This window comes from Equus asinus, chromosome 14 (assembly GCF_041296235.1).
Source record: "Equus asinus isolate D_3611 breed Donkey chromosome 14, EquAss-T2T_v2, whole genome shotgun sequence".
Taxonomy (NCBI): Eukaryota; Metazoa; Chordata; class Mammalia; order Perissodactyla; family Equidae; genus Equus; species Equus asinus.
The window spans coordinates 29,150,341-29,178,127 of NC_091803.1; the positions used below are offsets into that span (position 1 = coordinate 29,150,341).

General features: G+C 48.3%; 1 protein-coding gene across 1 annotated transcript in view; it reads right to left on the reverse strand.

The window, feature by feature from the left end:
• Nucleotides 1-581: 581 nt before the first annotated feature.
• Nucleotides 582-27,787, reverse strand: part of CACNG3 (calcium voltage-gated channel auxiliary subunit gamma 3) — an 80,479-nt gene continuing 53,273 nt past the window's right edge. Inside the window, exons 2-4 of the mRNA XM_014829750.3 lie at nt 11,097-11,180; nt 6,078-6,218; nt 582-1,640 (exon numbers count right to left, since the gene is read on the reverse strand). Coding sequence (XP_014685236.1) covers nt 1,129-1,640; nt 6,078-6,218; nt 11,097-11,180 — 737 coding nt within the window. The 3' untranslated portion in view covers nt 582-1,128. The remainder of the gene's footprint in view (nt 1,641-6,077; nt 6,219-11,096; nt 11,181-27,787) is intronic.

The following is a 27,787-nucleotide window of genomic DNA, read 5'->3' on the forward strand; positions in this document are numbered from 1 at the left end:
AGGAGCCCAATCTCTGGCTCCTTGGTCTTGGACTTTCCAGCCTCTAGAACCGTGAGAAATAAATGTCTGTTGTTTAAGCCCCCCTGACAAGTGGTATTTTCTTATAGCAGTCTGAGCTGACTAAGACAATGCTAACTCTGCCTGGAATCCTCCCCAGGTTAAAAAAGATATATGGATTATTTCCAAAGTGCTAATCCTTTTACACGCGACATTGTATTGAAGCCTCACGACTCTATGGAGGAGAGTACTGTTACTGTGTCCCATTTGACAGATGAGGAGACTGAGGCTTGAAGTTTAGGTGGACTTGCCCGGGGTCCCAGAGCTGCTGTGTGCCAGAGCCAGATTTTGAACACCAGCATTCACACGCCCACCCCCAGCTAGCCTCCAGCCATTTGGATGAGGGACACACCCACCCTGATATGGGCAAGAGCACCTTGCTGGCCTCAAGGGGTGCAGGGGGATCCTTCCTAGTGGCCCGAGTGTGGATGAGCAAAGCCCAGCTTCCACCACAGAGATGAGCCAGCTGGATGACAGGGCAGTGAGTTTGTGCAGACGTACCCAGAAGAACACCACGCCCAGCTCCGTTGGTTACGACAAGGCAAAACCTTTAATAACATGAGTGCTTATTACATTAGCTGCTTCGGGGCTCTGACATCTTTGATTTCTGGTCATGTTTTTCTAACACGTAAAGGTGAATGCCTCCCTCAGGGCCACCTGGGTGGTTGGTAGCTCGAGGATTTGTGTGAGTAGACAATGGGGACAACTCTGCACACGCCTGCTGGGGATTCAGGGATCCCCACCCCCAGCCACCACCTGTGACTTTGAGTGAAGTCCTCTTCCAACGAGGGAAGAATGTGGAGGTCCTTCCAGTAAAGAAGGAAGAGAGGAAAACATCTGGCACAGATACACAAAGAGGGGAATGACATCATGGGTTTGGCTTGAAAGTTGGGGAGGAACAGAGGGGTTAGGACTTGGAGGGCGAGGGGCAAAGTGTGGGAGAGAGCTGAGTCCATTTGGTTTCATTCTTTGTAAAAAGTAATACCATCACGAGGACCATGCCATGCAACCTCGGAGACACCTCTGTACGCTTCCCCCAAGGCTGTGCAGGGGCAGAGGGCAGAGGTCAGTTCAGACCGGCGTGGTGCGCCTGTTGGCCGGATTATTATGCAGCGAATCTTTGAATTCTTTGGGCGTGGAATTATGGAACTGTAGAAAAGCATGGTCCCGGTCGGAGTTGAGGAGGGTCCCCATGGTGATCTTTGAGGGGTCCCGGGAGAGGGTGAACATTGAGATGTCAGTGGAAGGGATGGTGTGGAAGCCTTTGCTGATGGGGGACAGGTCTCGGGATCTGGGCTCCGTGGAGCGAGAACTTGACCGCCTCCGGAATCTATACCTGTAGGGTGGAAGGCGGGCAAAAGTAGATTTCTTCAGGAGCTCCGAGTGGGATTTGGCACGTAGCTGCTGATGTTTTTCTATATAGATGTGCACGGCGACGACACCCACAATTTCCGCGATGATGAAAGAGAAGGCTCCGAAATAAAAGGACCAGCCATAGGAGTAGCTTTTTTTGGAGTCTCGCTGCCCGGGGTCTCCGGCATTGGCTGATATATAAACTATGATGCCGATGATGTTGCTTAACCCTAAGAGAAGGGAAAAGAAAAATACGTCTTTTAGAAAGCTCAGAGGTAACTGTCATTTTTAGTCTTGAAATATTTATAGAGAATGTGGAGGTAACAGGGAGAGAGGAGAATGGATTCATGGCCAGGAAATCCACCCGCTGAGCTCCTGTCGCATGGTCTGTCTCCTGGGAAATGAAGAATTCCAGGGCTCCGTCCCAGGCGATGTGCGTTCAGCGGAAGAATACATCCCACCCCTACAGCAAATGCAGCAGACTCATAATGCGGGTATTTTCCCTTAGAAGCAATTCATTCCATCAAAACTTAATCTTCAGCACTAAGTCATGAGGAGGATAAAATAAAGGCGCTACAGGTCCCTGGCCTCGAGTTCTTCACCATTAGTAGGAGAGACTGACATAGAAATGCAATTATAGCAAAATACAGTGAGAGCTCTCCCAGAGACACGTGTAAAATGGCTCGGGAGCAAAGGGAGCGAGAATGACTAAGCCACCTCTCTTTGAAGACAAGGTGACATTTGAGCTGGATCCTGAAAATTGAATAGGGGTGAGCCAGGAGATGAAAGGCTATTGACTACGGAGTGTGAGAGAAGGAATTGAGAATGACTTGCTAGGGTTCTGGCTTGGATGATGGGGAGGTTGGTGGCATCTTGAGCTAAATAAGAGGCAGCAGAGAGAAGAGGTTTAGAGAAGAGGAGATATTTGGATACAGCAAGTAGGAAGTGGTTATCAAGAGTGCAAATGTGGCTGTCCAGGGGACATATATGGGTCTGCAGGTGCAGTCTGGTTACTGACGAGCCTGTGGCTGGGACAGTAGCTTACCAAGTCTTTGCATCTGCACAGGACAAGATAATGCTTTAGATTAGCTGTTGTACAAGCATCAGGAATTGGGGAAGATGAAGCTGTTGTCCCCAAAAGGCAATGCCTGCGGACTTAGTGTTCCCAAGGGCCAGCGGAATAGCACTGGAAACAGCTGCCCAGTCAGCCGGAGAGGAATTGATTCTCTAAGGAGTAGTAAGGAGAAACGATAGAACCTGAGAGCTCAGGGGCTGTGCTCATCTCTGACCACCTTTCTCGTATTATTGCTCCAAAGGCAAAATGTCTGTTTTTGTCCTTCTGCTTCAAGGGCCTCATCTGGGCCTTGATACCAACCGTGACTCAGGGAGGTTGGGACATCAGCTGGAATCTCCTTGCCTCCAAATTTAGGCCACCTGTGGGCTAGTGCTAAATGGAGTCTGTTCCTGGCACCAGTTGGCAAATGACCATTTCCAGGGGCCTTCTGAGTACCCCCTCTTTTCCTCGAATGCTCCATACTCTTCCTGGGGATCCCCAAGATCTCCCCATAGTCCAGCAACCCAAGGGTTAAAGCCGGGCATAGCAGGAGCCTGTGGACTCTGCTCCAGTGCCGCCACTCTGATTGGCCAGTGCACAAGCACTAAGGGGAATTAATATTTTGCATATGATCCCTGGCCATACTCCATCTAGGACTTGCCCTGGAGGGCAGCGCTGGAGTCTGCTTCTGCCCTGTCTCCTCTTGGCCTGACCCAGCTCAGTCATTCAGCAGGTAGACAGCGCATTTTAATCACTGAACTATTCCTTAATATGTGGGTTGACACAGCTGGCCCAGTGTCAGGCTGCAGGAAACCACAGGATGAAAAATGGCTCCTCTTTCTGGAGTGTCAATTTGGCTTGAAGATTAGTAAGGAAGACACATTCTTTTATATTAAAATGAACATGGATATAATAAGGAGGTGAGAGCAGAATTCACATGAATTTTTAAGTGTAAAGGAGAGACAGACTTCAAAGACATTTCAGCTCACGGAATGCGGCTTCTAGCGATGCCCCCTGACTCCCCAGGGCCACCTTTTCTCTCTCCTCTGCCAGCAGGGAAATTTTGGTGGCAAAGTTTGGGAAGCCCCCAGAGGGAGTCTTGCCAGGGAAAAAGTAAACGAAGAAGTTCAAAGAGAAGCTCAGATGTCAGCCCAGGTGAAAGGAGGCAGGAAGCCAGATGAGTTGCCATCTATTTATAGGGCACTCACTATGAACCAGGCAGTGTGCGGAGTCTTTATGAGCATCATCGCAATCCTTGCAACAGGCCCACTTTAAAAAGATTACCCCTTTTTACAGACAAGGAAACTGAGGCACAGAGAAGATAACTTCCCAAGTTTACACAGCTAGGACATAGTGAGGTGGGATTTGAACCCAGGACTGTCTCTTAGCCACAGCTATGTTTAGATTTCAGTAACAAAGCTTAGAAAGAACAAGGTATAAGCGGGCAATTGCTGCCTCCCAGCCACCAGACAGTCGGCTCCCTGCGGGCAGGCCTTGGATGGTTTTGTTCATTGCCACAGCCCCATCCCCTAGGCAGAGCCTGACCCAGAGCAAGACTGCAGTGCATATTTGTTGAATGAGTGAACGAATTGAATCGGCCCAAGAATTAAGTGGTACCATTTGTATAGTAACAGTTACTGTGTGCTAGGAGCAGTTCCAGGCACGTTACACATACCAACTCATTTAATCCTCTCGACAGCCTGAAGAGGTAGAGCCATTATTAGCCCCATTTTTCAGATGAGGAAATTGAGGCACAGAGAGGTCAAGAGACTTGCCCGAGTTTACACAACTGGGAAGTAGTAGAGGCAAGATTTGCACCAGGCAGCCTGGCTTCAGAGCCTGTGCTCTTCAACATCGTGCACGGTGCCTGGCACACAGTCGGTGCTCAGTAAAGGGTTGTTGATTGCTTGCAGGAAACCACAGAACCTTACAACAGCTGAGCGAAAAAGAGCCTTAGAAAGTGCTGAGTCCTCCAAAACTTTCATTTTATAGGTGGAAAAACTAAAGCTGTTCAGGTCTTCCAGGAGATGTGTGTGTGCAGGGGCGGGGAGTCCATGAACAGACCCCAAACTTCTGGCTTCTCCTCGGGGCTTTCGCCACTGCTCCTCGTGTGTCCCAGTTCTCGTGTGTCTGATCTACCTGCCATCTCTCAGAACAGCCCTGTGAGAAGAAAGCTGTGACACTCTCTTCCCTAACAATCCCCTTGGGGGACAAAATAATGATCTTCTCTTGTTTGGGAAACCCACACGTCAGCACAACACATCCTCCTCTGGGTCAGTCAGAGCCCAGGAGGTCTGGACAGGCTGCCAGCGACTAGAACGTGACTCCAAGCCACACAAGTCCCTGGGTTACCATCTGTCCACACAAAGCGTGGTCCAGGGCCACAGCCACCTTTGGGGTGACCACATGCCTGTGGCAAGATGGCGGCTTTCTCCCTGATCTGTTGCTGGAGTCTGTTCCCAGAGACTCAGAGCTGGATGCGGTCCAGCTTCCTCATTTCACAGAGCGGGCAACAGTGGGGCCAGAAGCCGAGCAAGATCGTAGAGGGGCCAGGGCTTCAGACTTTGGAACTACAGATATCGTTGCTGCTTTTCCAGTACTGGAAAATAATACTGTGCTTTTTATGTTCAGCCTCCTTCCAACAACCCTGTGTAGTAGGTACTCTGATTATTTCCCAATTTACATCAAGGAAACCAAGTCACAGGGAGTTGGTAGTGTTCCCAAGGCCCTACAGGTGGAGCCGGTGGGCAAGTCCAGGGGGTGAGGCCCTCTTACCCACCATGTGAGACTCTTCCCCATTGTTCCCTCCCCAAAAAATATCATGCCGTTATTGGGCAAAGTTTGAAGGTCATCACCAAGGTGTCAATTCCTCTTCTCCCCCACCCACCTTGCTCTTTGCTTCTCTAAAGCATTTCTTGCAGCTGGCATTGACTGAGGGGTGGGGTGGGAAGAGATGGCAAAGGGATGAACGGAGGGGAAAGAGGGGAAGACGAGGAGAGTGGAGGCGGGGTGCAGATGAAGAAGGGAGAGAGAAGGCAGAGACGAGGACCCCTTCCTGAAGCCTGTCTCGTCCTCTTGCCACCTCCTGTTCAGAGTCCTCCCTGAGAGCCTCTGGCGTGGCCCGCTTTTACCTTGTTCCGAGACATGTTTGAACAGTGTGAGGATTTGAGCGCTTGAGAAGCTGGGAACAGTACTTAACCAGCAAGCGCACGTCTCAAAGGGCCAGAGATAGTAGGTGAACATGACGAAGTGAACACAAAGTTGGACCCCTTTAAAGCACACTGAAGTAGTCTCAGGTTCACGCATTACACACACCGTATGTGCCCCCACCCCTCCATGTGCAAGCATATACCCACCCTCTCTTCTCAGTCACTCTCTCTCCCTCTCCGAGCTGACCTTGCCACCCTGCCTCCTCATCTCACCATCACGCCACCCTGAGCTAGAGTGTCATCACCTTTGGTTCTACTTAAAGGCTTTGGGTCCTCCTTAACACAAGTCAAACATTCTCTTGCTCTTTCCCTGGAGGGAACCCTCAATAGCATTGCTTTGTCCTCCTGGCCCTGGCTTGAGTTTGGTGTCTGTGAAGATCTCAGGGCTGGGGCCAGATGCTCACCTGCAGAGACAAAAAAGATGCCCGCGCTGAGGATGACGTTGTGTCTGCTGCGGTGGAACTCGCTGGCTGCCACGCAGAGCCCACCGAAGAAGAGCAGCGTGACGCTGAGGATGGGGAAGATACTGGAGGCCCTCACGGCCCCTGCGGAGAGAACAAGAGAGGGTTCGGCCTGCACCCCAGCCCGCCCCAGGACCAACCCCGCATGGGCATGGGGCTGCCGAGGGGAAAACAGCCCCCGAGCAGGCGGACAGAGCCGCAGCTCACATGGGCGTGAGACCAGTGCGGTCACTTGGGGCTCTGGGCTTGCGGTTAACGCTTGCAGTCACCGTCCTGCAATTCTTCATAATTTTATCTTTGAATTTGTCTTTTATAAGTAAGTCTGATGGGCCAATGGAGCACGCACTCGGGGCTTGGAGCCCCGACTTAAGTGCGACCCCACCTCCCTACCTCCCCTTCTCCTTGGAGTACGTTCTCAGCTGTCCACTCTCCCACCTAACCAGCCACGCTTTGCTCCTGGTGGGGGCTGGGCATGGACACGAGTAGAATCAAGGTTGGGTGCAAGGCCCAGGTAATTTTGAGGCTACATACTCACCCCTCGAGTGTCCCTGTGCCCCAGGGATATGACATTAAATAGCAAATAAAAGACACCATAACAGGTCAAGAGAGAGATCCCAGAAGAAACAAAAAAGCTTTTTTTGCCTGAATTTTGAACCAGGAGCCCAAGATCTTTGTTTTGCACTGGGCCCTGCAAATTACGTAGCCAGCCCTGCATCCAGGAGCTCCCATCCGATCACATGCTGTTCACCCAAATGCAGAATCTTTCCCACCACACACCTACATTTGCCTAGCACTGAGTCTGGCAATACACACTTAATATCCATTTAGTCACTGAATAAACAAACAAATTTATTTATTCATTCAACAATATTTATTGAGCACCTACTAAGTGCCAGGTGCTGTGCTGCATCCTGGGAGACTAGTGGAAATGTCTAACAATCGCAAGGGAACAGGAAGTCACTGAGAGCTGGAGCAGTGTCCTGGAGGCCCCTGTGTTAACTCTTTAGTTGCTGGATCACGGAGACACCCTAAGGTTCGGGGAGAGGGCTCCTACGGTGGGGATCCCAGTATTCACCCAACCAGTATAAGAGTATTTCCTAGTAGACCCAGGCCAGAATACAGTTGAATAAATTCTGTGTTCACTGGTGTACAAGAGCTGAGGTCCCTGTCTGCACGGGGCTTGCATTCTACTAGAGATGACAGGCAGGACCGGCTACATAGTTGGGAGGGCCCTGTGCAAAATGAAAATGCAAGGCCTCATGTTCCAAAATTATTGAGAATTTCAGGATGCCGACAGCAGAGCACTGAACCAAGTGTGGGCCCTTGTAAGGGCGGGCCCTGTGTGGCTGAGAGGGCCGCAAGAACGAGGCTTGAGCTGACCACGGCTCAGACTAGGGTGGTAGACTGGAGGTGGTGAGGTGTCGGAATCAGGATGTATCTGGAAGATACAGCCAACAGAATTGGCAATGGGATGTGAGAGAAAGGAGCTGAGAAGGACTCCCACGTCTGGTGCTCAGCCTCTGCGTGAACGGTGGTGCCCTTAGTGACACAGGGCATGTGCACGGGCGGGGGGGGGGGGGGGGGGGGGGGGGGGGGGGCGGGGTCGGTGCAGATTTAAGCCTGCGCGTTTATTGAGTTCTGCTGTGGCTCTAGCTCCAGCCGTCTCCGTTTGCTGCTGCGCGGCAGTGCTCACGCTCCAGCTGCAAAGCTCCTTCCACAGCGCCATGATGGGGTTTTCTCAGTCTCATGGAAAAAGTTTTCTGAAAGTTTGGTAACTGATTTAGCCAGTGAGGGTTGTCTGGGAGGGCCGATTGAGGAGAACTGGGGGGAGGGGCTGAGGCCACGCAGCGGGGAGGGGCTCAATGGAGAGAAGAGAATGGAAGAGTCCTTGCTTTTGCTTCAAGACGGCTGCCCCAAATTATGCAACCTTGGCGTCTGGGCTGACCAGGGTCCCAGTAACCGTGTCCCTCCTGCCCCTCTGCTGCGATGGTGGAGTTTTGGGAAGTGCTTCAACCTGCCTTGAAATGCTGATGGGAGAAGTGAGGCATGGGGAGACCCTGTCCCTGGAACCGTGATTAGGTCAGTCTCCATCCTGGCTTCGGGCCGGTCAGTCACTGCCCAGGAGTCCTGGGCCCAGGTCTGGCCTCTGGCCTGCCCTGCGCTGTCCTGCACATCTCTGCTGCCACACAGGCTTGCAGGGGGCAGAGCTGGTCCCCTGTTCCTCTAGCCCCCAGGTCAAAGGGTGATCCCCGGGAAGCAAGCTTTGGGTCCTGGGTGGGCACATGGGCCCCGCTGTGGGCGTGCTTTATTTATAACTTCTAAATATTTACACGGATGACCTGTGGGTTTCCATTAGGACTTTGGCCCCAGGCCCCACAACTATCAGGCATGAGTCTGCCTCGAATGGTTTCAAGCACTTGTTAGGAACTTGTGAACAAATGTTTAAAGTGATCATTTGCATTGTGTATTCAAAAGAAGTTGCTCAGATATTCAATATGATGAGTTCAATTGATTAAAAGAGAGTACCCTTTTTTTAAAATTTTTTTTTTTAATTTCAAAGTATGGCTAAAGGATGATTATGCCCAAAGGAAATGATCTGAACGTTGGAAGCTATTGAATTGTGTTGGTTGTGTATATCTGGAATGTGTGACCATGAGCTGTGTAAACGCGGCTATTTCCCACTTGGTGCAGTAACCATTTGGCAACCAATTGGTGGCCCACTCTCCACCCCACAAATGAAACACGAACAGATCCTGTTAACTCTGGCTACAGGCGTCTGCCTCAGACAGGACATTCGCTGCTGCCATTTTCTCCTGAGCCAGTCGGGGTCTACGCGGGAATCCTTTTATCCCAGCGGACACGTGGTGGCTTCAGAACAAAAGGTTTTACTGTCTTGCTTCCCTGTTTCTCCTCCTCCTCCTCTGGGGCTAAGCTGGTGTCTTAGGGGTGGGGATGGAAGCCTGTTCGGTGTAATTCCACCACTGGTGTCTGAGCAGGGCTTGGCCCAGACCAGGGCTATATATACTGTGGGGAGTCTCTAGTTAGCGGGACCTGCGGGCCATTAAAACTTCCGCTATAGGTTTAAGCTGTAGCCAACCCAACAGCACAGGAGAAAGAGGAAATAGCAGAAAAACCAGTGTGCAGAATCCTGTCCCACTAGCACGTGGTCACAATGGCATCGCACACACTGGACAGGCCTGGAGACACCTGCAGGAACGTGCCCCCAGCCCTACATGGTAGGCTCAGGGATTCCAGAATTCCCAACAGGAAATTCATGTGCTCGTTAAGGTCCCTCCTTAACCTTAGCCTGATTCTGTGGCTAATGGTGAAGCCTGGGTGGGCCATGGTGAGGGTGCCCATCTTCCCAGAGGGGAGAAATGTATTTTGTCGGGAAAGCGATTGACCTCTCCAAAGAACTTAAAATCAGCTTTGCGAGTTGTAAAACAGAAGTCACAGCTCTGTTCAGTGAAAGGGCAAACATCAAAATGTGTCATCAAATTAGGAGAGAAAAACTTTGGGCACGCTGGTCAAACCCACTGGTGATGACTTTGAGGAGGCCCAAGTAATTTATGTCATCCCCAAACTTTGGTCAAGCTACATGTCAACATGTGGCCTTTATTCCCCACAACGAATCTTTCTGAGCTGCTGGTATAAATCCTAGTAGATAGATAAGGACTGAAATGAGAGAAATGGTATGTTTATGTTTTAAAAATTAGCTTAAAAATGACTGTTTCTTTCAAATTGACCCCTGCGCCATTGACATTGTCATGTGATTTAAGGCTCATATATAGACCCACAGCCCATCTGCAGACTAGCAGGCACGACTAGAGCTAAAAATCATTTTAATTGTAAAAACACTCTTCTTGAGCTATGAGTTACAAATATAATTTGAATAGGCCAATTTCTTAAAGTTTTTATTTATAATAGTAGTTAAGAAAAAAACCAAAATCTTACTTTAAACACTCCCTAATAGTAATTAGTCAATGCCTTAGAATTTTGCTTTTGAGTGAACTCGACACACATACTCATTGAAGAATTACACTTAAATTACATTAATCCCAAGTTCTCCCTGTGCCTGGATCAATGTCAGGCCCGTGTCTGCAGTTGGCCTTTGCTATTGCTCATCCCAAACCACGAAAAAGAGCTAACGCACATGGCTTCATGACTCCATCCTGGGCCCTGGGCTAAGGGCAACGTGCATGAGCTTATTTTATTTTCACGAGCTCGTCAGATGATGACATTACAATCTCCATTTCTGACTAGATAAAGAAAGCGAAGCAATGGAGAGGTAAACCAACATGGTCCAGGTCCGACCCAGCTGGCAGGGAGGGAGTCAGATCAGAGGAAAACCCGGGTCACCCAGAATCCAGAGCACTTGCTCTAAGCCACCACACTCTACTGCCTCCCACATGCTGCACTTGTGACAGTCCCATGTCATATCCAGGTTACTGACCTTGGGACAATCCTAGGGAGACACTGGCCCTGCCCCAGTAGGATTGAAACTGGAGGGAAGTCAAAGAGAGGTGAACTTCAGTTGGCATTTATTCTCCCAGGCCTTGCCCCTTAGGACCTCACCCATTAGCACATGATCACCCATTAGCACCTCACCCATTGGCACTTTGCCCATTAGCACCTGAAATCGACCCCCTGGGGAAGGTGAAAGCTTGTATTCAAGTTGAAGAAAATCCCATAGATTTTCTGCTAAGCAGACTAAAAAGAACTTTTCAGGTTTGACTCACCTACCTTTTTTTTTTTTTTTTCTATTTCTAGTTCATTCGTATTAAAGACACTTAGACATCAGAACCACTCGAAGGTCTGTCTAGTAACCGAGGTCCCCGAAGCTCTTTTATAGGTGTCCATCTCTAGGGGCACGTATCAAGGAGCCTTCAGCTCAGAGGCAGCCTGGTGCCCACAGGGCACCCTTCCCCCCTCGAGGGGAGACCTCGGAAGCTGGGAACTTACGCAGGAGATACTCAGCTGTGTCCTGTTCATAGTCAGCGTCTTCAGGGAAGTGATCGATTTTCTTGCATACTCCTCGGAAAGCCCCTGTGGAGACAAACGCGGTCCTGAGCCAGGGGAGGAGAGAGAGGCCCTGAGGCCCAGCCTGGCTCCTCAGCCCCAAGGGGAAGAGCCTGGCTATTCTGGGCTGTGCATAGGGTGGCCCATCAGCATCATTCTTAGGGCACAAAAAGGAGACCAGCAGACGTCGGGAGGGTGGGGAAAGGAAAAGACTGGAATTCTCTGCTTTTTAGACTTGCATGCTGTTGGGATCTACTTAGCAGGGCAAAGAGCTATGAAGCATAAGCATCCATTATGAGGACTGTCTTGTCTATTTTCTTTTTTCCCCGATTAATGAGGAGAAAGGGGAAAAGGAAGCAGAATTTATGTATATTAATTTATCTTCCCATTTTACAGATGGGGAAATGGCATAAGGATTTGGCTTCAGCTCACACAGGGAAGCAACAGAGCCACAATTCCAGTCAGGACCTGCTGAATCCGGGGCGTAGATTCCAGGCATGGATTCGGGAGGAGGCCAGTCTCCCCAGTAATGCCCATGTCTGCCTCAGCACCACCCCCTTCCCGCGCCCCCGGCCGAGGACCACAGCCTCTGTGCTCTGCTGTGTGGTCACTCCTTCAGGAGGCACAGAATTGTGCTAGTGCGTCTTGGGGAACCTGACTGTCAGCATTTTGCTTCCTTTTCTTTCTTTGCCATCAACCTGACTTAACTCATTGTGGGTGTTTGACAATCATTGTGGGTGTTTGCTAACTAGCCAATTAACCAATCTCTGGGGCAGCTAATGGCTCTGCCAGTTCTGATAAATGACAAACAATTTCAGAACTTCTCACCACAACACAGTATGAAATTATGCATTATTGTTCTTGTCCCTGCCCGTGGAGATGGCGTGGAGGTGAGGGGCAGTGTGGTGTCATGGACAGCAGACAGGGTTTAGAGTCACACAGAGCTGGCCTGATATTTCAGAGAAGTTACTGTAAGAATTAAATAAGGCAATAAATGAAGATGAGATAATTTTTTGTGAAGCTTTAATGAATAATGAAGAATGGCTAACATTTTTTAAGTGCTTTCGATGGGCCAGGCACAGAGCTGAAAACTTATGTTGCTCCCCTTGCTTATTCTTGTCCACTGTCCTAGGAAGGATGGGCTATTAATACTGACATTTGATGATGAGGCAACCCAGGATCACAGAGGAGATCAAAGTGTCACAGCCGGACACTGGAGGAATCGATATTTGAATATGGGCTTCCAAGCCTATGGTTTTCACCATTATACTATGAACAGTAGCCATTATTATTATATCTATTATAATCTTATAATAATAAGAGTGCCATATATTTAACCCCTACTATAAGTAGGATCTAAGCCAGAGGCATTTCACAATAAATGCAATGCAGTATGAGAGCATCCTCTTGGTTCTGATTCTCTGCTCACCAGGCAAAGAATGGACTCCGAACCAAGAGGAGTCCTGGAGAGAGGACTTGCAGACTCAAGGAAATTGTTGGCAGAAAGACAAACTTATCAATATCTTCCTTGATATTGACAGAATGCCCTCCTTTTTCTTGTTTAGATTTTAGAGTTTGATTCACACATTCCTGTTTGTTTTTAAGGTCCATCCCCTTCCAGCTGGCTGGCTAGTAAATCATAAGAAGTCACACACGTTGAGCGCTTACCGGATACCGAGTGCTGTTCTGAGCACTTCACATGGTTTACCCTCGTACCTGGTATCATGGTCCCTATTTTACAGATGAGAAACCGAGGCTTAGTGAAGCAGGTGATTTCCCCAAGGACGCAGCCATCAGTGGCGCACCCAGATGGAAGTCAGCCTGACTCCAACGCTGCAGTTCCCACCGCAACTGTGAACCGCACTCTCTTCAACAGGTTCTAGAGTTGGAAGCAAAATCCTTTGCCAAGTGGCTTTATGACAGTTTTGTGGTCCATCCGCTGCTATTTTTGGGGCAATGAACTGGACTAGTGGTTTTTCCATCAACCATGCTTGTCCCGCGATAGGCATCAGGGGCCGCTGAGCAGGGCAAGGGCGGTGGGCGTGGGACTGTTAGCTGTTTTACATACTCCACGAAAGATTTCCCAGGAAGGAAAGGTCCAACTGAAGATGAGATTCGAACACGACTAAACCTGACCAGCCCGAACCATGTGGGAACAAGGACCAACACGCATGCCTGCCTCTGCTTGTGAAATGGGCCCTACCCAAGGTGGCTTAAGGCAGCTTGAAACTGGTATCTAGAGCCAGCAAACACCAGTATCTCCTGCAGAAACAGTCATCAGTATTTAATGGTCTAAGGTAGCCCGCCACCTGTTTTTGCCCAGCCCACCAGCTAAGAATGGCTTTTGCATATTTAGAGGGTTGGAAAAAAATCAAAAGAAGAGTATTGTTTTATGACATGTAAAAAAACATGAAATTCAAATTTCAGCATCTGTAAATAAAATCATGTTGAAACACAGCCATGCCCATTTGTCTACTGCTTTCACGCTATCATAGCAGGCCCGAGTAGTTGCGGCAGAGACAGCAAAGCTGAAAACATTTACTATCTGGCTAAGGAAAATTTTACTGATGTCTGGTCTAAAGATCTCTGTGAGGTAGCACAAACTTGGTGAGGGCAAAAATGGAAAGCAAGGAGGAGTTTGGATCTTCCTAGGACTGGAGGATGTAATTCAGGCTGGTGTCTGAATTTTAGAAAAAAGTAGATAATGTTGGGTGTTTAGGGCAAATCTGGGTGTCTGAATGTTTTGTTCGGTGTTCTTGTTTGTTTATTTTGTTTTATTTTTTCCTGCAGTATTTTAGTGCATATTTAAAAAAAATTAAATATGTTGCTGCAATTTACAATTCATGATATAGCAGCTGAAAGCCTGACTTGCAGCTTCTCTTAAAAAATGGGGAACTCTGTCCCATATTTCCACGTGGAAACAATCCTGTGCCGCTGGATAGCAGCAGCCCCCTTGAGACGAGCTCTCCAGTTGGCCAAAGTCCCCACCAGGCCCTAAGTCACTTGAGGTTCCTGTGGCTAATTACCTCTCCAGACCTCCGTTTCTTCTGCAGAACGAAGATAATAATGATCGCTTCATGGAACTGTCATGAGAACTAATGCAAGCTGTAAGAGTAGTCACGGTGCCAGTCACTGTTCTCAGCGATTTACTCATAACTCTGTTAATCCGACGACATAGAGCATTTAGTACCGTTCCTGGCACATAGTGAGAACTCAATAAATTACAGCTATTACTACCGTTGGTTTTAATAGGTATTTTAGGACCGGAAGAGACACATTGGTGCCATGGCGAGATTTAAAGAAACAATATAAAAAGAAAAGGAGTGGAGAATTTCCCCAAGGAAGACTCCACTCTGAAAATGAAGCTGCTGGCACCCCAAGTCATACACTCATCAAAAAGTAAACTTGGCCTTGCGTGTAGGTAGCATATTGCTAGCTCCCAGAAATAACTCCTACTTAGCATTTCTGTATATTTCCTTCCAGGCTTTTTTTTCCCCCATGCTTTCACACACAAATGGTTTTAGAAAATTGGGATCATGCTGTTCTTCTTCTCCTACATTTTTCATGAGTATTTCCCCATATCAGTAAATCCAAGAAAAATAGGATGGGGTTGGACTTGCCCATGAACTGCAGAGGATGGAACCAAGAGAGATGTTGAAAATATATACAGTCATGCATCACTTAATGATGAGGATATGATCTGAGAAATGCATCTTTGGGTGATTTTGTCATTGTGCAAACATCACAGAGTGCACTTACACAAACCTAGATGGTATAGCCTGCTACACACCTAGGTTCTATGGATCTAATCTTACGGTATCGCCGACATATGTGTGGTCCGTTGTTGATGGAAATGTTTTTATGTGGCGCACGACTGTGCCCTGCAAGGATGAAGCCAGGATTCAGAGACAAGCACTGTCCTGGCTCAGTTGAAGCTAAGGCACTGGGGCAGAGAGAAGCAGAAACCAGGAACGTGGTAAACCATGAAGAGGATCAGTGGTGGTTGGTCTGGGAGACAGATCAGTGGTTACATGGGAGAGGCAAAGGGAACCCAGGATATGGCAGGTGTGGGAGCTGGGCTGTGAGAACTCATAGACCCCAGGACCCCAGGGAGAGGTTTGGGTGGAAGACAGAGTAAGGAGAGACTTCCCGAAGTGCTGAAGTCTAATTGCAGAGGCTGGCTTGATGATGACAACAGCCTCATCCTGGATAGAGAAATTGTGCTAATGGTTCCTCTCTGGCTCAGACAATGGAAGAATTCTTCCTTCCTACGAGGAAGGGCACCTTCTTTAAACCAACAATCCTTCTTACATGTCAAACCCTAGAAATATTCCAATTACAATCAAGAACGAGACAAGAATGCCCACCGTCGCCTCTATTATTTACCACTGTTCTACAAGTTCTGGTGCAAGAAGAAATAAAACAGAATTAAGAATTATAAGCAACAGAAAAATAGGATAAAATTACCATTTTTCTTCCAGGTGATAGAATAGCCTACTTGGGAAGCTGAAGGCAATTTGCTAGGAAAAATATTAGAATGAATGGAAGAGCTCCGTGAGGTGGCTTTTATAAGACATTAACCCATAAAATAAAGCTGTAATAACTGTCATTGTGGTACTGACATTTAAAAATAGCATTTATTAGGATATTTTTTCGATACAGAGGAATATTATAAAGAAAATAAGAATAAGTCCATTATCTCATATGCAAATAATCCCTGTTAAATTAAAAGAATATATGTACGTAGTTAGAAAATTCAAGCAGTATAGAAAGACATAAGATTAAAAGGAGAAATGCTTCCCCACCACCAAAAACTCTCTCACCTGAGAACTCAGGAGCGTGATTTTCGTTAACTGATGTTGAGGGAAATCCTGTCTCAGCTGAGAGCTGAAGGTGAGTTAGAATTTAGTCAGAGTAAGGGTGCCGTGTTGCTTCAGGCAGAGTGGAATAGCACGTGTGATGGTGAGAGCGCGAGAGAGGGAGAGAGGGCCTCGTTTGGGAACTCAAGTAGTTGAGGGTGTTAGGAGGATTATGGTGGTTGGTCTGGGGAACAGATCCAGGGGTTACAGGTGAGAGGTGAAAGGTGATGGGAACCTGGAGTAGGGCACGTGTGGGAACTGGGCTACAAAGATTGGTTGATTCAGCCGTTGTCCTCCTCCCCTCCCTTCCTTCCCTTCTTTCTTTCCCCAAATTTATCAAACACCTCCAGTGTACCAGAGCTGTTTCAGGTCCTAGGGATTTGCTAGTGGCCAAGACAGATGATCCTCAGAACTTACGTTCTCACTGGGGAGAGAGCCTATAGACTAGTCAGTAAACGAACCACACAATGGTGCTTTGAAGGAAACACAACGGGGTGGTGTGGTGGTGACTATGCATTGGGAGGGGGCAGGTGGTGGGCAACTTTGGATGGGTGGGTGGGGTGGACATTTGAGCTCAGACCTTTAGAGAAGGAGCCAGTTATAAGGAGAGCCAGAGAAAGGGCTTTCCAGGCAGAGGGAACTGCGAGTGCAAGGGCCCTGAGGCAGGAATGAGCTTGGTTAGTTTGAGGAACAGAAGAGAGGTCAGTGGGGAGAAAGAGGGCCTATTATGGTGGTTTTACCACGTCCATCAGCTTCCTTCTAGCTGTCCCTTCAGCACTCGATCTCTGGACTATCTAGGAGGTTGGGTTGCACAAGGGCCAAGTTCAACTCCATCTTTCCCTTAGGGCTGGGGCAACCTAAAGGCCCCACATGGTCCTGAGAAGCTTCCAAATATGCAAGGGCGAGCAGGGAGTCTGGAAGGTGGGATGTTTGTGTTTTTAACTCTTAAAGCCCTTAAAACATAGCTCCGGGAAAAGAGGTGCTTCCACGTTCCTTGGCTCGAGTCTCCTTTCTGAGTATTTCCATTCAGGTCCCAGTAATGTGGGCCCCCAGCCTGATCTGGGAAATCACCACAGTCATGAAGGGGGATAAGACTACTTTGCTGTGAATTGTCACAAAGTCAGATTCTTGCGACCTTATGGAAACAGGCGGCTGCTTCTTCAGCAGGGATGTATTTGACCTGTAGAGAGGCGGTGTGGTGCACTGGTAGGAAAAAAGCTTTGGAGCCCTTGGGTCTGAGCTCGAATCTCTGTTCCACCGCTTACTAACTGACTGGTTGAGTGACCTGGGGTGAGTTACTTCTTCCTCTTGATCGCTTCATCTGTAAAATACAGAAAACCTGCAGATTGTTAGGAGTTTTCAAAGAAATAACTCTGTTATCTGTTGTTTGGTTAGATGAACTCTGGGCCGGGCAGTTGCTTAAGGGAGCTTTCGATGTTCCTCATGACCCCGTGAAGCAGGCACTACCATTGGTCAGAGGGTGGGTGAGCAGCGTGGGTTCTGGAGCCAGACTGCCTGGGTTTGAGGGCCGACTGTGCCACATGTCAGCTGCGAGTTACTTACTGTGCCTCAGTTTCCTCATCTGTAAACAGAGAATAATAATAGTGTCTAGCTCAAGGGATTTTTTTATGAGGATTAGAAGAGCTAATATTTATTAAGTACTTTAGAGTGATGCTTAGCACATAAGTATTGTGTAAGTTAATTCAATAAATATATTTATAGATGGGGAAATTGAGGCATAAAACCAAGTTCTGTCTAACCCCAGATACTGAGCTCTTAGCAAAATCCTCTAAATAGTACCAACACAACACTGGGCCCCGAGAAGAGGGCTAACACGGGACAGCTATGAACATGATTACTGTCTCTATTTTGGGCATGGGGGTGAGAGGAAACCAGTGGGAAGCTGGAGCTCGTGGTCACCTTTCTCCCACTGTCACATAGACATGTGTGCAAACGTGCAGATACGTATGTGGCTGCTCGTGTGTGTGTACCCACCTAGGACGAACCCAGGGAGGGAGCCCGAGGAGCCGTCACACTTGGGCAGGAATAGGCCGAGGCCACCTGCTGTGCCAAGTTTGAGAAAACAGAGTTTTCTGGGTCATCTAAAGACAGCTCTGCGTTTAGCGATTTTGGCCTCAAGTCAAGAAATACCAGACCCTCAGCAGAGAGGCCTGGGGAGTGAGAGCATTGTCCAAGGCCCGGCCTTTCTAAGTCTGCAGTCCTGAAGGGAGACCCCGAATGGGGGCGGGAGGAGGGGCCGAGCTGTCCCCTGGATGTCCATCCTCCACAGAAGGAGAGGACATCAGCAGAGCCTCTCGATGGTCTTCCAGGAGGGACCCTCCTCATCTGCCTCCCGTGGACTATGAGCAGCCCACATGGATGGTCCTGGGGCAGAATTTGGTGACGGTGGCATCACCCAAACAAAGGGACATTATTTCTGAGCCATTTCTGGACAGTTCCACACGCTCAGAGTGAGAGTGAATGCTCCTATGTAGCCCACGCAGCCCAGCAGCAGTGCCCAGAACCTGGTCCAGCCCAGAAACACAGCCAACCCCATGACCAGAGCTTGGTACCCATCTCAGCCACGAGTCCAGCTGGTGCAAGCAAATTCCAGGGCCCCAAAGTCCAGCTCAGAGCTCAAAACCAAGGCCGACTAGAGACCAGGGCTCTGGGTCCAGCCATATAGGTTTTTTTTCTTTTAGGTCCCCACTGTGATGCGTTTGCCTTGAGAAATCAGAAAAGAACAAACACCGTTTGTTTACACCCCAGGAATACTTGAGTTTGAGAAAGCACAAGGAAGCTCCAGACTGTAAGACTCTTTGGGTTCTTGGTGTTACAGCGGATCTTTATGACAGAGGATAAAGAGACCTAAGACGGTGGTTCTCCACATGGTCGGCACATTGGAATGACCAGGCAGGATGGGGATAGGCTGGAAAATACTGACACCGGGCTCTACCCTCAGAGATTCTTACTTATTGGTCTTTCAAAGCTCCCCAGATGAGTCTAACTGATCAGCTAAGGTTGAGAACCATGGCCTTCAGGGGAATCCACTTAAAAATAGAGACCACTATTTCATAGCAAATGACAAAGTTCAAAGATGTGCTTCCAATTTTATCTTGAAAATGAGATTATCGTTCATGAAAACATTTATTTTGTCTTATCTTTTCTAACTATGCACCAGGGTGAACAAAAACGTAAGCCGTGTTGATCTTTGGTGGGAGAGGGCATCATTTTTCTGATAAAATTGCAAGAGGGTCCAATATAAAATCCATCACTTTCCAGGCAGGATTGTAAAGTTTTGACTTTCACAGCAGGATCATAAAGTGGGTCATTTTTGCAAAAAAATATTTGAGTACATCATCAGTGTTCTCAAGGGCCTCTCCCAATCTTTTGATATTCAAATCATGGGATGTTCCTATCACATCATCTTTCCTGTCCATTTTCTCTTCTTCCATTGTGAACTGGCGTCCCTCTGCCAGGCTCTCGGCTGCCCATGGTTGGCATGTCATATCCCTCTGGCAGATCTCCAACACCCCTCCATCCATTTCACGAAGTTCTGCGTATTTTGCTAGGTAGACAATCTCACTTTGCAATCGGTTTGCCTCCTATTTGCATTGTATTGTCACATGTTGACAAGGGCTGGCAATCAGAGGCTGCCAGACAAACCCCATGAATTAGAGTATTAAATAGGGTGGGGTGGGGCATGGGGTGGTGGGGGGGAAGGTGTTTGAGGAAAGACTGGTTTTAGAAGTGGTCAGGTCATTAATGCATATACGCAATTAAGTTGGAGTTTGCTTGCTTTCCATGCAACCTCACATGTGCAGGCATTTGGATAATGAATTCGTGGATAATGAGGACCCTGAACTAAACCTGGTCTCTCTGAGCAAGATGAAGGGCTTGGGGTAAGCAATTATGGCTTAGGGCTTTAAGAAGAGAACCACAGGAGTGAGTGGGTTAAGCAGAAATAAACATGCTCTTCTGATGTAACTGAACTGCTGTCGGTGCACATTCACGCCTTTGTTATACAGATGTCGACTGAGGTGCCTGCTTTGCATTAAGCGCTGTCCTGGGCTCTTGGGGTTTCTCAGTGAACTAAACAGACTAGGTTCTGGATCTTAAGGCTGTTATATTCTAGTGGGGAAAAACTTACAGTGAAGGAATGAATAAATGAAACTAGTGTACCAGGAAAAAGGAAAAGGCAATTTCGGATAGTGCTAAGTGCCATGAAAATAATAAATTCTGGAGAGTGACGTGGAGGAGGAGGGGAGGGGCAATCATGAGATTGGTGGACAGGGAAGGCCTCTCTGAGAAGATAACCTGAGTGACAAGACAAAGCCACCTGCGGGAAGATTTGAGAGAAGAGTTTTCTAAGAAGAGGGCACTACGAGTGCAAAGGCCCCCGGAAAGGCTAACACTTGGTTGTTTCCAGAAGCAAGAGGAACGCAGGTGACTGGAGCAGAGTGAGTGAGGCGGAAAGCAGAATAAGGCCAGGTCCACGGAGGAGGCAGGTGATGGAGCGCCTACAGGCCAGGGTTGGCAGTTGGGAAAGTGTGAGGTCCACGCTTTGGGAGAGCTTTAAGCATATGAGAAACGCAATCTGATTTATAGTTTGAAAGATCTCTTTGGAGGCCAGGGGCTTGCAGAGGGAGGACCAAGAATGGAAGTGCATCTTCAAAGGAATCATTGAAAGCCATCTTGTAATTGGTGACGGGGGACAGCGGTCAAGCCAGAGTTCAGCCACATTCACCCAGAGAGAGACACCCAATCGAAAGAGTGTGCTGCCTTGGAACCAAGTACGGGAAATTTAATTAGGAGGAAGGGACCGTGGGTGCTAGCCATCTTCCTGTGCACCCAGGAAATAGGCCTGCTTTATTTATGAAAGCCTGATGTTGGGTGCTTCGCCTGATCAATACATTGGGTGGATTTGGGAGGTTTGGGGTAAAATGCTTTCCCTGGTCCTTAATTATTTGTTTAATTACAGGTCCCACTGGAACACCAGCCTAGCCCAAAGCGCAAGTCCCACCCAGTCCTGGAGCACAGAGCTGAGGGCCCAGCCCAGAGCCCTGCCCATCCCAGCCAAGACAGCAGTTCTAATCTAGTTCTGTTTTCTAGTTATCCTTTGCAGCCCGGCACCCAACACAGTACCTGGAACGTCATAGGCCCTGGCGTAGAATTAACTAATTAGTCAGAATAAATCATGTGGTTAGGGTACCAGCAAGGCAGGGGTACAGAAAGAGAGAATAAGAATTGGAAATTATCTGATATTTGACTTTTATAAAAGAGCATCAAAATAGCATGGAAAAAAATCAGAAGTGTGTTGATCTTCCTTATTTAATAGCTTCGTACTATTATTACTACAGTGTGTGGGAGTGTGGGGTTCAAAAGGTTGTTATTATTTTTTAATAGACTTTATTTTTTAGAGCAGCTTTAGGTTCACAGCGAAATTGAGCAGCAGGTCCAGAGATTTCCCATATCCCCTCTGCCCCCAACACATGTACAGCCTCCCGCCATCAATGTCCCCTGCCAGAGCGGTACATTGTTACAATAGATGAACCTACATTGACACATCAGTATCACTCAAAGTCCACAGCTGACATGAGGTTTGCTCTTGGGTTGTACATTCTATGCATTTGGACAAATTTATGATGACACGTTTCCATCATCATAGCATCATACAGACCAGTTTCCCTGCTCTAAAAATCCTCTGTGCCCTGCCTCCACAACCACTGATCTATTTACGGTCGATATAGTTTTGCCTTTTCCAGAAAGTCAGATAGTTGGAATGGTACAGAATGTAGACTTTTCAGACTGGTTTCTTTCACTTAGTAATATGCATCTAGGAGCCTCCCTGTCTGTTCATGGCTTGATAGCTCATTGCTTTTTAGCTCTGAATTACATTCCATTGCCTGGATGTACTACATTTTGTTTATGCATTCACCTACTGAAGGACATCTTGGTTGTTTCCAGGTTTTGGCAATTATGGAATAAAGCTGCTATAAATATCCATGTGCAGGTTGTCGTGTGGACATAAATAACAAGGAGTATTTGGTAAACACCAAGGTATGTGACTGCTGGATGGTATGGTAAGAGCATGTCTAGTTTTGTAAGAAATTGCCAAACTTCTTCCGAAGTGGCTGGTCCACTTTACATTCCCACCAGCAACAAGGGAGAGTTCCTGTTGCTCCACATTCTCGCCAGCATTTGGTGCTGTCAGTGTTCCAGATTTTGGCCATTCTAATGGGTACGCAGTGGAATCTCATTGTTTCAATTTGTGCTTGCCTGATGACATATGATGTGGAGCATCTCTTCATGTGCTTATTTGCCCTCTATCTTCTATGGTGAGCCGTCTGTTAGGGTCTTTGGCCTATTTTTCAATCAGGTGGTTTGTTTTCTTATTGTTGAGTTTTAATAGTTCTTTGTGTATTTTGGATAAGAGTCCTTTATCAGATGTATGTTTTGGAAATATTTTCTCCCAGTCTATGGCTTGTCTTCTCATTTTCTTGACATTACCTTTCCAAAAGGTTATTTTTCCAACCCTAATTTGGCACTTTCTTTATTAAAAAAAAAAATTCAAAAGAGTTTCTCAAAAAAGAGTGGCATCTCTTAACTCCTGGGAGACCTGGGCTCACATTTCTGCCCCCTGCAAACTCTGTAAACATGTTGCAGATCAAACCCGCAAAACCGGAGCCTATGTTTAAATCGTCTGTGCAGAAAGCCGCCCTTTTTGACATTTTGTGCCATTCTGACTCTGCTAAACCGAGAAAGGGGGAGAGAGAGTCTCCTGGATCTGTTTCCAGCTACCCTGGACTGCTCATTTCAACCTTCACTGGTCAGCTCTGCCCAGCGCTAACAGATATGCTCCCAAGCAAATCCATCCTGGTCCCTGACATTTATTCAGCATCTTTTACTCTCTTCTATTCATTAAGCATGGGTGGTTGCCACGGCAACCATTAACTGCACCTGACATCCAGGAATAGTTCTCGCGTTTTGAGCAAACACCACGCTGGGAGTTAGTTCTGCGAGGTAAAGAGCCTGGCTGCCTCCCCTGTAACCTCGGTGGATGGCGGGCTTTCTCCCCTGAATCTGAGCTGCCCCTCAGGCCTTTGGCCTGGACTCAGATCCTGGGGTGGGAGAAAGAAGGCGAGGTCTCCTGCTCTCAGTTCCCCATTCTGCTCCCTCACCCACCAGAGTCTTTTCGAGTTGCAGCCTGATGGGAGTGTGTCGGGTGTGTCTCTGGGTGGGGCATGTCTAAGGGCAGGAGTGGGTGTGCGATGGGGTAGGGATGAGGGTGGAGGGGGGCATTGGAGGTTGTCAGAGGTGGATGCAAATATATTTTGGAAAAGCAGAGAATGTAAAGGGGTCTGTGGTGCCCATGTGTGGATGTGACTATATGTATGTGTGCTGAGGAGGGTGTGTTTCGTGTGTGTGGTGTGTCCATGCTTGTGTTGCCCTTGGAATGAAACCATGCTCTTAGAGTAAAACGCATTTGACCTCTCTCATCTCTCCTGTCCCACCTTGTCCTGCTCACACTCTTCCCTCTCGTTATACTCGAGATCAGCCATTCTCAAACTTGAATATGTACATGGATAGCCTGGGCACCTTGTGAAGACGCAGGTTCTGAACTCATAGGTCTGAGGGGAGAGCCAGCATGAAAGTCCTTCTGAGATTTCTAACCAGCTCCTACGTGGCGCTGATGCTGCCGGTCCGTGGACCACACTTTGAGTAGCCAGGCCTGGCTCATGGGTTCTCAGTCCTGGCTGACCCCAGAGTTACCCCAGAAACTCTAAAATAACACTGGTACCTGGACCCTACTGCAGACCAATGAATCAGAATCTCTGGATGTTGGCCTAGTCTTTCTTAGAAGCTCCTCCAGGTGATTCTAATGTGCAGAGGGATGAGATCCGCGGCTCTTGCGACACCCGTCCTCTCTCTGTTCCTCTAACACACATTGTGTGGCTGGGAGGCCTTTGGTTTGCTGTTCTCTCCACCCGAACCTCGCTCTCCCCTCACGAGCTGGCTCCTTCTCAGCATTTACATCTCTGCCTGCCTCAAACACTTCCGGTCATTTCCTTCACAGAGCTTGTGATTATAGGTGAGTGTGCTAATTATCTTGTTTATATTTACTGCCTTGTTTATTTTCTGACTTCTTCACTAGAATATAAGCATCAGTGCATCTCCAACATCTTGCACGAGGGCTAGTACATAATAGGTGATTCATAAGTATTTATTGAACGTCTGTCTGTTGTGTGTTGCATCTGAGGGAAACTTAGACAAGGCAGCTTCCTGCTGGACAATGACATAAGTCCTTAACCTGGCCTAAGCGGTCCTGTGTGGTCTGGCCCCAGCTCATCTCCAGATTCTTCTCTCTACACTCCTCTTGCATAGACTTTGTTTTTCTTACCTGCCTCAGGGCCTTTGCACCTATAGTCTCTCTCTGCCTCATACGTCCTTCTCTATCCATTCTCCATTTGATTAATTCCTACTTGTCCTTAAGATCTGACCATCAACATGTCCTCAGGCTGATGCCATCTAATTATTTGCTCTCACAGCACCTCATGCTTTTCCTTTGGGGGACATATTATAAATAATTATGAGTTTAATTGTGTGTCTGTTTATTCGATGCAACAATAAGTTCTAAGAGTGCATCGCTGTCTTGTTTACTGCTGTCTTCACAGTGCCGGGCAGAGTCAGTTATTAAATAAAGAAATAAGTGAATGAAAGGGTGAGTATTGAGTATTTCCTTGAAGTCTGGATTCTTTGCTAAGCTTCTTGTGTTGGCATCTCTTTACTACCTGTGGCCTTCCTTTTATTCCAGAGCCTTTTGGAGCCTGGGCCCTTGGCTTGCCCCTTCTCTTCCCTCTCCCAGGACTGTGGGTCCCCGAGCCCAGTGTACTCCTTAGACATGTGTGTCCCTCTTCATGAGAAGGTACTCAGGCTCATGCCCCTTCAGCTGGTAGTGCTGGCCCCCAGGCATGGCCAGCGGCCTCAGGCGTGGAGCCTACCGTCAGGTGTCATTAGCTGGGCTGGTTCCGGGTGGGGCAGTGGGCAGACATCACAGCGTGTCCTTCTCTATGGTCAGGGAGTCTGGGGTCACTGGTCAGTACCAGAACTCTGGAGGGGACATCTGTTCTAGCTGCCTGAGGCGTAGCCACTCCCTGTCTTCTGTTAATGGCCCCTGATTCCATTGTATGGAACCACTTCTCCCTCACATCAGCCTGTGTGTGTGCTGGGTGGCCCTACTGTCAGCTTAGGGGTGGGCATGTGATTCAGTTGTGACCAATCAGAACTCCAAATTGGCCTGGCTACTGTGGTTAGCTAAAGGGGGGTCACATGACCTAGATTTGGCCCATCAACGCATTTCACCTCCCTGACCAGAGTGATTGGTTCAGGGCTGAGCAAGTGACCAAGGGGGTCCAGTGAGGATAGTCCTGGAGCCTTGGCTAGAACTATTGAGAAACAAAAATTTTCCTTCTCATTGGGTTGCTAAGGTAGTGAGCTGGCACTGGAGCCCCCAGGGGCCCCTTTTGGTGAAGGCAAGTCCGAGGGTGAAGGCAAGACAAGACCATAGAGCTGAGAGGTGTTGAAGGTCCGAATCTCCATGATGTCATTTGAGCCCCTGGATCCAGCCATGCCTGAATTAGGTGACCCTTTGGATATTTCAGTTACATAAGCCAATAATCCTTCTGGCCGCTTATGGTTATTTGACTTGGGTTTCTGTCAATTGCAACTGAGAGTCTTCATAAATATGGGGTCACCTTCTTGAAACAGTAGCATCTGCTATTTATTAAATGTTAACTATGTAATAATAACAATAATAAATATTGTTATGTGCCAAGCCCAGTTCTAACCACTTAGATCTAACCCTATGAGGTAGGTACTATTATTGTATATTCATTTTAGTGATGAGGAAATGTCATAGAGAAATAAGCAACTTGCCCAAGATTACACACCCACTCTGTGGCCGACTCGGGATTCAATCCAGATTCTGGTTCCAGAGTTCATGCATTTGCCACTATGCTACCCTGCCTCTCTCTTTCCTATACTTACTGTATGAAGTGTTCAGTACTCATTATCCTATGTCATCCTCACACCCCACCGCTTGAGATAGATCCGTTCTTGTTATGACCATATTACAAACGTGTAAACTGAAGCTCAGAGAGGTTAAGTATCTTGCCCAATTCACACAGCTAGTGAGTGGCAGATTCAGAACTTAAATGCAGGTCCTTCTGACTCCAAAATCTGAGTGTGCTTCCTTGTGACTAATCAAGCAGGGGTTCAGTAACCAGCCCCTTTTTAGCCTGTCACAGACCCTAATTCCTCCACAGGGCTTTCTCTGGGTGCGAGAGCTCTCAGCCACTGACATTCTCAGCCTGTGCCCAACATGAATCCTTTTCTTTCACCAATGATGAGTCGCACCCTCAGGAATCCAGAGCAACTATTCGTTTCATTCAGCAACCATTTCTTGCATACATGAACGAATGTGCCTGCTGCTGAAAGGACCAGATCAACAACAAACAGTTATTGAGTTTCAGCAGTTACTGATATGTCTGGGGGTGAAGCTGATTCAGGCATGGCTGGATCTAGGGTCTCAAATGAGGTCATCAGGATTTGATCTCTCATCCCTCGTCTGTGGTTTCAACTTCCAGCAACCATCTGAAAAGGTACCCACTGAAGGGAACCGGTGGACCCCAGAGCAAAACAGATCTATGTCCCAGTGCCAGCTTTGCCCCACGCCTATGCTGCAAACCCAGGCAACTCACATAACCATCCCTGGTCTGGGTGTCCACGTCTATGAAAGGAGGATCACCAGGCCCACTTTTCCTACATCGAGGGCTTGCTGTGAGAGTCAGACGAGATGATGGGTGCAGGTGACTCGTAAACTGTGAATCCCTGGCCCACAGCGCAGGACCAGTGCTGAGCCTCATCCCCCAGGATCAGAGCTCGCTGGCATGGGTGAGGCTTGTGCAGCTCTGGGGCCCGGCAGCTGGGACTCAGGACAGGGAGAGCCCAGGCTGGGCGCACTGCCTCTCAAGCCCGTGGAGGAATATAGTGGGATAAAGATGTGTGGTGGGTGACTATTCTGGTGTATTAACTGATGTCCCTCCAACCCTTCTTCCCATCATCCTTCCTTTTTTTGCCCCAGGGAAGGAGACTATCTCAGCAGATGCCAGCATAGATAGGAGATGACCCAGACCAGACACGCCCACCCCTCCTGCCCCCAGAGTTTATATGCCCTTCAGGGAAAGCGATTGGCTGACATCCAATTCTCGCCCCCCACCCCCCACCCCCCCGCCAGCCCGCCGTGGAAACAGGGCTCATAACAAAAATTCATTCATTCACCTCACTCAATAAATAGGCCACCTGCTAGGTGCCAGGAACCATGCTAGGCCCTGGGACCACTGTCACAAGACAGAGAGCACCCGGGGACCCTTCTAAGGGGAGGAGGAGGAAATTGAACCAATGATTTCAGACAGGGATCAGAGCTATGAAGAGTTTAAAGCAGGATGAAGGGCTTGGGAGTGAGTGAGGGTGGGATCCAGGAGGGTGTCTCTGAGGGGGACATGTGGCCCGAGGGCCGGGTGGGGAAGGAACCAGCCTCGTTCTAAATCCCGGGCAAGTGCACTCAGGCAGCGGGAAGAGGAAGCGCTGGGCTCTGTGGGGGAATGAGCTGGGGCGTCAAGGGGCAGAAAGCAGGGAATGGGAAAGGAGGCGGTGAAGGCTGAGATGAAGATTGAGGCCTCAGGAAGTAGAGCCCGTGGGTCATGGAAGGGCCCG